Here is an 11685-nt window from a genome sequence, read left to right as displayed (position 1 = left end):
GCCGGGCGGAGCCCATTCATTAAACAGATACACTGGCGCCCCCGCCAAGATAGAGGCAAGTGTTCAGGACACAAACAAACACACTCACACACACACACACACACACTTCAACTTAAAGTTGAAAGAAACGTACATTTCTACATTTTTCTGAGGATATTCTTTCCGCTTTTATGTTTGTGACATTCTTGCCCACAATCGAAATTGTGTGTGTGTGTGTGTGTGTGTGTGTGTGTGTGTGTGTGTGTGTGTGTGTGTGTGTGTGTGTGTGTGTGTGTGTGCGCACATAGAGCTGGCTTTGCACAAAGTGAACTGCCGTATTGACTGTGACAAAACGACCAAATGCCCCTGTCTTTTCAAATGTTACTTTAGCATCTCCTGCTAATAGATTGCTGTCCTTGTAAAAGTTAACAAAGTTGGCATAACGTTTGACAACCTTTTTAACATGTTAACATAGTTGGCTAAACGTTTGAATTTCCTTTAACATCGTAAGCATAGCATTGTTTTCCTTTCTATTTTCAATGCTGGGGCCAGGGAGCTTTACTGGAAGTGGCTTCAACTCAACCCCGTCATTAAATACCAATGTTCATCATACACGCTCTGGGGGGGCAGGAAGGAAGGGCTTTTTTTTTTTGGGGGGGGGGGGGGGGACAACAGTTGAGGGGACGTGGCTGGTGTGGGGGCGGCTGGGGGTGACTCTGTCTCTCCCAGCTTCTCCGTATCATCCTGACTGTTGCTTTTGGCCAGCGTTGTCGGTGCAAAATAAACTTTGGGATAGAGGAAGTCGCCACTAAAATAGACTGGTCCCTTGCTACTGCGAGCCGCGCTGTGTGGCCAAGAGATGCCCCCCCCCCCCCTCCCCCCCTGGGGAGGAGGAAGCCGTACGCAGACCGGGCCCCTGGCACACCTCTACAGAGGGGGACCCCGTACACAGAATCCTGGCCGTCTCGCTTGGGCCGGTCTAGCTCCACCGCCGGTAGAGCAACTCCGGCAACACTGCCTGAGATACATTCCCGTTCAGGGCATTCTGCAGACGCTTTTACCCGAATCGACTTACAATAAGTACATTTGTCGGAAGAAAGAGCAACAACAAAATATTATAATATATAGTCAGTACAGCGAGGCTGTTCAGTGGACCAAATGCCAAGCCCTAACCATCACTAGGTAAACCCATTCCCTGTATGCAACAACATAGGCTAGGCTAAGATGCTACGCGATGCTAAGTACTATTTTTAGAGGCAGACGTAGGAGTCGCTAGGGGTTAGGCGACATCTTGCTCAAGGGTGAACTACAGGTTGACGTTGGGTTGAGACATTGGGGTCTGAACCCAGCACCCTTTTGGGGGGGAGTCGGACAGAAAGAGGACACCACCATCTCGGTCGCCGGGTGTTAGCCCTCCCGCGTTGACCTCGATCAGCGGGGGATTGTTTTGGTTAGCGGTGCGGATCAGGAGGAATGTCACAGGGATAAGCAGCTGCCAATGGCTGTGCATTATCTGTCCCCCCCCCCCCCCCCCCCCCCCCAAACACACAGACACACACACACACACACACACACACACGCACACATAAACAGAGAGCTTAAGCTCTCGGCTCCTTTGAAATACGATTCCAGAACCGCAGTATTAGCTAGCTAGCATTAGCATTAATGCTAGCTAGCACAGTCCTGTGCACAAAGGTACGAAGGTTTTGTTTAATTGATTAATGTGCAGGTCATTAAGGAGCAGGTAGGGGTTAGACAGTACAGAGACAGGTCATTAAGGAGCAGGTAGGGGTTAGACAGTACAGAGACAGGTCATTGAGGAGCAGGTAGGGGTTAGACAGTACAGATACAGGTCATTAAGGAGCAGGTAGGGGTTAGACAGTACAGAGACAGGTCATTGAGGAGCAGGTAGGGGTTAGACAGTAGAGAGACAGGTCATTAAGGAGCAGGTTGGGGTTAGACAGTACAGAGACAGGTCAATAGGAGCAGGTAGGGGTTAGACAGTACAGAGACAGGTCATTAAGGAGCAGGTAGGGGTTAGACAGTACAGAGACAGGTCATTAAGGAGCAGGTAGGGGTTAGACAGTACAGAGACAGGTCATTATGAGCAGGTAGGGGTTAGACAGTACAGAGACAGGTCAATAGCAGCAGATAGGGGTTAGACAGTACAGAGACAGGTCCTTAAGGAGATCATATGAAGGTCATATGAAGATTTGAGATTGAAGACTTCATATAAAGTTCCTCACACTGAATTTTCGTCGAGACAACGTGCCCGCCATCTCAAACACATGTCTCCCTGTGATGATTTTTCCGGGCCCAACTCGGTCTTGACTTTTTAAGGACCATATGTATTTCAGGCTTAGAGGACAGGCCTCTGGTGAGTGTCTGGCCTTGCGCGGCTCGGCCCGGCCCGCCGCAGAGCCCGGTGCTGGAATGTTCTCTGAACTGGGCTGGTCCTCAGCTCCTCGGACGGGACTCGGACTTAATCCCCTGACCAAACAGAAGCCACCTTTGACTGGCCAGGAATGTTATCAGAGAACCCAGGACCCTCTTCACCCCAAATGGATGGTTCTGAGGTCGCTAGCCCTTCCAGATTCTCTCTCTCTCTCTCTCTCTCTCTCTCTCTCTCTCTCCCCCCTTGCCCCCTCCTCCTGTGCTTTGCTCTTTATTTTTCCTCTTGTCCCCTTTCACCCTCTCTTTCTCTTGCCATCTCTCTCTCACACACTCGATTGCCATCTCTCTCTCACACACACTCGATTGCCCTCTGCTCTCTCCCAGCCTCTCTTGCATTCTCCTGCTCTGTCTCTCTCTCTCCCTCTAGATCTCTTGGCTCCCTCTAGATTCCCCTACTCGCGCGCTCCCTCCCCCTCTCTCTCTCCCCCTCCCTCTCTCTCTCTCTCTCTCTCTCTCTCTCTCTCTCTCTCTCTCTTCTCTCTCTCTCTCTCTCTCTCTCTCTCTCTCTCTCTCTCTCTCTCTCTCTCTCTCTCTCTCTCTCTCTCTCTCTCTCTCTCTCTCTCTCTCTCTCCAGGCATGAGCGGGGGAGCCGCTACTATCTACATTATCCCCCCTTTTGTCTGTGTCCTTCAACCCCCCCCCCCCCCCACACACACACTCTCCCCCCTCCTCACCCACCTCCTCACCGCTCAGACAAGTGTCCCGCTCTGGCATGATGAAGACAGATAGACCGGCCCCCCGATCACTTCATCTCTCCCGTCCTCCAATGAGAAATGTTAACTGCATCCCGATGTCCCTTTGTCGTCGTCCCCCCCCCCCCCCCAACCCCCCAAAGGAGGCCTAATTAGGCTAAATTATCACTGTGTGTTTAAGGACTCCCCCCTCCTCCAATGACCACGGGTCTTTATACTCTGAATGTGTGTTGACTCGTCGTTTGGGTGAGGTGGGGGGACTGTGTGTGTGTGTGTGTGTGTGTGTGTGTGTGTGTGTGTGTGTGTGTGTGTGTGTGTGTGTGTGTGTGTGTGTGTGTGTGTGCTTTATGGCCCAAAACAGTCGTTTGAAAGATGTTGGCTGAATCGCCACCAAGGGGACTGGAGGACGGTTGGCCGAGACTGACACGCTTTGTTTTGAATGCATCTATTGAGTTGGTTTCAAAGAGTGAGAGTGAAAGCAAGAGATAAAGTGAGCAAGAGTGAGAGCGAGAGCGAGTAAGAGCGAAGTTGAGCGTTAGAGGGATAGCGACGTGGAGCTCTCTTTCTCTCTCTCTCTGACCCTCTCTCTTTCTCTCTCTCTTGGTCTCCATTGGTCACTCTCTCTCTGTCTCTCTCTCGCTCTTTATCGATCTCTCTGTCTCTCTCTCTCCTAATCTCTCTCCAATGGGTCTCGATGAGCCAAACCACTGAGTGGTCGGTAGTGTTTTCATAGCACCACTGGTTCTTTCGCAGGAGTTCTGGGTCCACCCAGCTGAGATAAACTCGCCCACGCCTGGCTGAGCATGCGGTCCGCTACTCTGGAGACACCAGCTCAAGAGCTCCTTCAAACCCTGGGAATCAACGTGATGTCGTGCTTCGGTGATCCCCCAGGAGATATGAGGTCAGGGGCCGGGCAGTGGAGGGGTTAGGTAGGTCGAACTCCGCAAGCTGAAAAGGTGCTGGGTTGGTTCACCAATGGCTGCAGGCTAACCTGACCTTTTCTTTGAGCAAGACTCCTTCTTGCATCTGCTCATTGATGACCTCGATCCGAGGTCACTGAAAGTCCTTTTGGGCGACAAAGTCTGATCAATGACGGTGAATACTAAGACCTAGGTTTGATTCCCACCTGTGGTCTTATGTTACTTGTACTATGTTACTCGCCACTATCGACAATGGCTTCTGTGTCTTGACCATAAAAGGCAAAGAAGCTCACCAAATTCATACAGAAACAATAATGAAGGTAGACAGAATTCTTCAGTTACATCACACAGGCTTAGGTGGGGAAATCCTTTTCTTGCTTTTCACTTGGTTTTCAATTGCTCTTTGGTTCTGGTTTGCACAGATTTGTTCATCGGTTGTACCTTGTTCCGTCAATGTAGTAATTGCCAAAAGGTTAGTACATGCCATCCACTTCAACCAGAACAAGCTGGAGAGTCCAAGGCCTCTGAACATATAACTTCAGCGGTCGGGGTTGGGGTGAATTATGTCGGCTGCGGTCCAGCGGGGAGACACGAGGAGGCCTTATCTCCAACCTCTAGGTATTTATTTCAAGCCTCTCCTGGCCTCCAGATAATCCCCCGACAGCCACTTACTCTGCAGAGCATTTCCTCACACACCTTAATGAATCCCTTTAAACGTCTCATCAAATACCTCTTGCACCCTGACCCCTCTTTATCGGCGGTTCGAGCTCTCCATCACGGCAGAAGTCGTCCCCCCCCGGCCTCCCGTCTCGAGGCAAACCCCGAAAGGGTGACGCAGAGGAACTGCCGATAAGACGGCGAAGAGCGGGATCCTGCCGGGCGGTCTTCCAGATGAACTCCCGTATGATATCGCACGTGAAGATATCCCACCATCCGTCGTCGTCCAACGCTTCGGGTGTGAATTCATGGAATGTCGGTCTGTACGCTTACAGCCTCCCCCCTTCGTTCCTTCGTGATAGAGTCTCGAGTCTGTTAGCATAGTTCGCTAAGCTACTCTGCCACGCTACGTACAGCAGGCCCCCTCGGTTGATAAATCGTTTAGGATTGGATTATTTTTTTGTACTCATTTTTTTTTTCTCTTAAAGTAAGGAGTGAAATGTTTACATTCTACGGACGTGTTAAATGAAAAGCAGACCCGCGGCGGGACGGTTGCGTAGCCGCAACAAAGCGGCCATTGAGAAAGGGAGGGCGGCGTAGCCCGCTAACGGTTAGCCAACAGTTTTTTTTGACCCTCGAATTTTCAATATTCCGTCTATCCAGCAAAACCTACGAGACGATATTATTAAATCCATGTAATAAATCGCAAAGCCCGTCTCCACGCGAACATCTTACAGTTTAATAAAAAATAAACAAACAATGGTGTTTCATAGTGTTAATCAGCGATTCAATCGCCAAAATCGCATTCAAGAAAAATACAACATCGCCCGAGAGGCCCAGGGAACGGGAGTAGAGAGAGGCCGTGTTTATTTGATTCTAGGTATTAATTTTGGAAAGATATTCCAGCACACCCCTCCGCCATCTTTGGAGACACAATCTCAGCGGTTAGAATAGCAAGCCTCCTGCCAGCGGTATCACCGCCGACCTGCCAGACTCCTGCCACCATTAGCGCCGCGGCCTGAGACATACTTCAACGCGGCGCACACCTAGCTAGCTCTCCAAACAAACGCTAATGCCGTTCATTCATCACCGGTAATGAAGCACCCCAGGGGGCCGTTGTCTTAACCCCCAGCTCCCCGGCAAAGCAAAACACAGATGTTGTTTGGATTCCCCCCCGCGCAAAACAAGCAAGTTCATTACTTTGAGTTCTGTTTTTAGCTCACCACATTCTGCAGGTTAAAGAGCCAAGATAGGGTGACACGTATTATGATGATGATGATGATGATGATGATGGTAGTCACTGTGTGTCTGTCTGTCTGTCTGTCCCAGTCTCCCCCTCTCTCTCCTTCCCTCTCTCTCCCTCTCTCCTTTCTCCTCTCTCTCTCCCTCCCCCCCCGCCCCCCCCCCCCCCCCCCCCCCCCCCCCCCCCCTTGGGATTTTGGGGGAGGAGGGATGGTGGTGTAGGAGATGAGACGTTACTACCGCTGCTTTTGAGCAGATGGAACGAGGCGCTCAGAAGGACATCTTCGGAATTTACTCCCTGAGAAAATGTGAGCGGAGATGAAGCCAAAACAAGAAGTAGTGAAGAACTGCATGAGGAGAGGACACCAATATACTAGGGATCCTGTTTGAGGTGCCAAAACTAAAACTTGTAGGCCAGGGTCCGGACAATAAACTAAATATATAAGTAATAAGATACATTGATTGATATTTGCAGCCCTACAAATACAAGACCAGGAACTGCAATAGTCTGATGTATTTCAGACATAATAAAATTACCCATTTTGTTTGTATGCAATATATGAAGGGTTATTTATTGAAATATTAGAATAAATCAGAGAAGTGCAAAACAATCTGTCAATTACGAAACCAACAAGTGTGCAACGATATTACACAAGCTCAGCATCAAAAACGAAGCTGTGGCTCTGTAAGCAGTCACAGCTGTCCACCAGAACACACATCACCATGATCGAGATCAGCCTGCGTCTGCAAAGGAACCCAGGAACCATCCAGAGGAACCAGTCAGCCACGCACACAGAACAGCCATCCAACAGTCAATCACCTGAATCTACATCTCTAAATGCATCAACAACATTTCATCACTTGGTTGCTAAGACAGCTGTGACAAAGGTTTCTTTAACAACAAAGGTCACTAAAAAGACCATAGCAGTTTTTGTCAGTTGCACTACGAGTTTGCAGAAATGAATTACATTTCATTGCAAGTTGAGCAGATACCTTTATCCAGAGTGACTCGCAGACTGAGAACAACCAAATGGGAAATTGGAGAAGCTCAAATTAAAGTGTCTTAGAGAAGCTTTATGGACAGAACACATTCATGAATGTATTTTTGAACACTTTAAAGTCCTCTATTATCGCTTTCACCACAATGTTAAACGCGTCAATGTATTCGACCAGGTGAACGCATCGAGAGTTACGTTTATTCTAATAGTTAGAGAGCAGGAGCCACGATGGTAGTGAACAGGTTAGCAGGTTAACTCAAACAGTAAGAGCCAAGATGGAGGTTAACAGTTTAACTCTGACAGTTAAGAGACGGAGCAAAGCTTGAGGTTTACAGGCTTACCCGTGCAGCCCCAGTCTGACAGGTTAACCCGTTAACTCTAACCGTTAGACAGCAGGAGCCGAGCGGGAGGTCAACTCTAGCAGTTGGAGCCACAGGTGTCGTTCAACGGGTGGGGGAGCTCACCTTGTGCAGCCACTGGGTGTAGTTGTCCATGATGTGCTCCAGGTGTTGGATCTTCTGGCTGGGGTAGTCTGGCTCGCCGGGGGGGGGCGGGGCGTCCCTCTGCAGCGCGTTGGTGTTGTACCGGACCCCGGCGCCCGTCGCCGTGCCAACGCCGGTGCGGGCCCCGCCACCACCGCCGCCCCCGCCGCCCCCGCCGCCGCCTTTCCCCTCGCGACAGGGGGCCCCCCCCGCCGCCGCCGCCGCCCCCCCACCTGTCTCCTCCGGCAGGATGAAGGTGTAGGAGCACTGGCCGTGCTGGATCTTGTGGTACTGACGGTTGCCGTAGCTACCGCCTCCTCCGTCGCCGGGGGTCGCCGCTCCCGCTGCCGCCGCCGCGGCCCCCTGCGGACCGTCCGACGGCCTCCTGGGCTCCGGCCCGCCGCACGCCAACGCCACCAGGGTCACGAGCAACGACGCGCAGAGGGGCCCGGTCAGCGCAGACCACCACATCGTCTCTGGGGGGGGGGGGGGGGGGGGCAGGTGAGAGGGTCAGGGGCTGTGGGGTTTCTCAGCGTAGGTGTCCGGGGGTCCGGGGGTCTCTGAGGGTGTCGGGTTCCTTGCTCGGGTTCGGTCCTCCCAGGGTTTCCCGTGGTCAGTGATCAGACTCTGGCGAGCGGAGAATCCGTTGGCCGGCTCTGAGGTTCTGCAGCCGTCCCCTCTCGGACCCCCCCAGATGGGAAACAAAAGCAGGGCATGGCAGGGTCTGCTCCGTCCTCAAATATCCCTCTCCCTCTCCCTCTGTCACTGCTTCTCGGTCCACTCTGTGCAAAGCCTCTCACGCACACCAACTCAGTCCCACGTGGTGACTGCTTCTCACGATCAGACCCCACTCCAAACTTCCGCCCCGTCTGGGGAAACCGTTGCGTTTGTATCTCGCTGCGCAGTCAACAGTCATCCGCTCGGCAGTGTGGCAGTCGGTCCCCGCTGTTCCCGGTGCGTTTTGCGAGTACGATGCCAGACGCAGACGAGACGCGGTCATCTGTGGCGGTGTGCCCGTGTGTGTTTTAATATCAGCACTAGACCTCCTGCTCTGCTCCACACACACTCTCTCTCTCTCTCTCTCACTCTCTGTCTTCCCCTGCCTCCTCCTCCTTCACTCTGAGGGACAGTGAGAGAGAGAGAGAGAGAGAGAGAGAGAGAGAGAGAGAGAGAGAGAGAGAGAGAGAGAGAGAGAGAGAGAGAGAGAGAGAGAGAGAGAGAGAGAGAGAGACTGGCTCACAGCACCCAGAACACTCAGTGCCGGCCCCTCACAGCCTGCAGAGAGGAATGCGTGTGTGTTTGTGAGTGCGTGTGACAGAGTTTGTGCGCGAGAATGAGTATGTGTGTCAGTATGTGTGTTTGTTTCGAGTGCATGTCTGTTGCGTGGAGTGTGTGTGTGTGTGTGGCGAGGGGGGGTGAGTGTATGCTGAGAGGACTGAGTGTTTGGGGGGTTTGTGTGTGTGTGTGTGTGTGTGTGTGTCTTGGGGAGAGGAGAACATAGGGGATGTGACTTTCAAGCTCAGTTTACAGCTCTGTGACCCCAACCACCCCCACACACACACACAAACACGCACACACTCACGCACACACATACACTCACACACCCACGCACAAAAACATAGACTCTCACACTCACACACAAAACTGTTCTTCATTTAAATACAAACAAAATTCCCTGAATTAATGTATTCTCTATGCACGGATTCAGAACTATATGCATATTATGAGGTAAAAGCTTCTTCATATTATAAACATGCTAACACATTCCCCCAGAACAACTTTCGGATTCTTTCAAAATATTTGCATTCAGTGAGTAAACACCCTAAAAAAAAGAATGAAAAAAACCTTTGAAAGCGCTTTCGCGCGCGCGCTCTCTCTCTCTCTCTCTCTCTCTCTCTCTCTCTCTCTCTCTCTCTCTCTCTCTCTCTCTCTCTCTCTCTCTCTCTCTCTCTCTCTCTCTCTCTCTCTCTCTCTCTCTCTCTCTCTCTCTCTCTCTCTCTCTCTCTCTCTCTCTCTCTCTCTCTCTCTCTCTCTCTCTCTCTCTCTCTCTCTCTCTCTCTCTCTCTCTCTGCAGCAGTGAGAGCTTCCTCCTCCCCCTCCTCCTCTTCCTCAGAAGGGGAACAGAGTAAGACTGATACTCTGAGAGTCCATCTGTAAAACAGACTTTGAGACAGAGTTGAAGATAGAGGTTAAATACACTTAAAGTTCCAAAAAAATTCAAATAAACTATCAAACAGATCCAAAGACTATTACATACACTGAGACAAAGAGTGTATATATATTCATCTATATATGTTTATATTTATAAGACATAAAAGACAACAAATGCATGAAAAGCAAAAGTTGAACATACATATTTAATGTATATGTTTAAGACTGAGAAACAGAATAAAGGATATGTATCACAGACACCGAGATTAAAAATGAAACATGTTGAGTTTATTATATTTATTAAAACACACTAACAGCAAAAGCTGCGTAAATCTTTGAAAGACATGAACAGCAAGAACTAAGACCAACTATGACCAAAGAGGTGAATATATAATAAGGAATTTCACATATGTTTCCAAAACACTGAAGATACTGTAATAAATACATGAGGACCCATAACAGAGCATCTGTCCCCGCTGGACTGAAACCGTCCTTCCGAGAGACATAAGACGTCTGCCATATTTTCTCTCCCCAAGGTCCTGCGCTCTGACTGTGGTCCAAGCCACCCATGCCAAGTCCAGCTTTCTTCTACGTATGTTCACCAAAACACTGTGTGTGTGTGTGTGTGTGTGTCTCTCTGTGTGTGTGTGTGTCTCTGTGTGTGTGTGTGTGTGTGTGTGTGTGTGTGTGTGTGTGTGTGTGTGTGTGTGTGTGTGTGTGTGTGTGTGTGTGTGTGTGTGTGTGTGTTTTTCTGTTGCATTTCTCAGTGTGTCTGCGTGCGCGCGTATGTGCTCACATGTGTGTGCATGCGTGTGTGAGGGCAAGTGTAACCGTTTGATAGACTAGTGTGTACACAGTGATAGCGGGAGGAATAGAGAAAGCGAGGCACTCTGTGTGGGAGAGTGTGAATTAATGCATGGGCTACGAGAAGAGATAACACAAACCCAGAATAACCCGAGACACAAAGCATGCGCTAACGTTGCTGTGAGAGCTAGCCATCGGTTGACGCACTTAGCTTAGCATCGCGCCGCGGTGCGGTGTTGGGAGCCAGCGGGTCTACCCGAGGGCAACCGACAGAACCAGTATCGCAAGTGTTGGGCAACTGAAAAAAAAGAAAAAATCAAATCTGGGTCCGTTTGTTTTTGTCTCAAAATAATCCATCTTGGGGAAACAAACGAGGGGAAGCCAAGTTCTGGAGAGCGAGCACGAACCGACTGTTTGATATCAATTTATAAGTACCTTGTTGAAATGAACTCCGAAACCCGATACACACACTCGTATTATTCTTTTGGCCAGCCCTTGTGAGGACGGGCCGCCGATGTTGTAAATAGATGATGCTCGCATCGCGGCAGGGGGTTGTGTAAGTTTAGATCCGAATTTCGATCGGAATGTAAACACGGTGATCCCCGGCCCAACGTGGATCCTCAAAGCCGTTCTGGAATATTCCCCCAGGGATGTTTCTCCGAGCCTTTGGGGTCCCCAATGGCCTGCACCCCAAACCCCAAACCCCACCACACACTCTGCACTGGGATAGAAGATTTTAAAACTAAGATAAGGGTTTTTCCTTCCGACATGCAGACCTGGTAGGGGTCATGTCAGTTTTGTGGAGCCTGGGGCCATCTGGCCCTCCTGATGGCGTCTTGTTGGACTTGTGAAAAATCCTGGGCGGACATTTTGTATAATTGAGAATCAATCCCGCCGCCAGCCGCCTTCCGTTAAGAGCATTGCGAACATCGGATCGCTTGTTATGAAAGCAGAAATTAGCGGTTTTCTGTTTGGGCCAAGGGAATAGGCATGTCTTATTCGCTGGGGCCACACAGAAGAAGCAAATCTGACGCGTTGACATGCTTATAAGCATGTGTAAGAGTCCCTGAAATTACTAAAACAACCGCTTGAACTCTAAGCAAAACATATGTAAATTCAGACGAGTACCGTGAACAAACAGCTCGCTGCTGTCAAACAAAAGAGAGTGTATTGGAAACATCTGACCGCCCACACTGTGTTAAATGAAATACATGCTGCAAAACCTTTGTCTCGGAAGTAGGACGAATGGTTATCACACTTGTAACACCTTCTAACTGTTCAGATCTATATGATATGACATACGTAT

At 50.1% G+C, this 11685-nt stretch overlaps 1 protein-coding gene across 1 annotated transcript in view; it reads right to left on the bottom strand.

The window, feature by feature from the left end:
* angpt1 (angiopoietin 1) overlaps window positions 1-8518 on the bottom strand; it is a 68126-nt gene extending 59608 nt beyond the window's left edge. Inside the window, exon 1 of the mRNA XM_030347426.1 lies at window positions 7407-8518. Coding sequence (XP_030203286.1) covers window positions 7407-7895 — 489 coding nt within the window. The 5' untranslated portion in view covers window positions 7896-8518. The remainder of the gene's footprint in view (window positions 1-7406) is intronic.
* Between the last annotated feature and the right edge of the window lie 3167 nt (window positions 8519-11685).

Source organism: Gadus morhua, chromosome 22, assembly GCF_902167405.1.
Source record: "Gadus morhua chromosome 22, gadMor3.0, whole genome shotgun sequence".
Taxonomy (NCBI): Eukaryota; Metazoa; Chordata; class Actinopteri; order Gadiformes; family Gadidae; genus Gadus; species Gadus morhua.
This window is presented reverse-complemented; position numbering and strand designations above follow the sequence as displayed.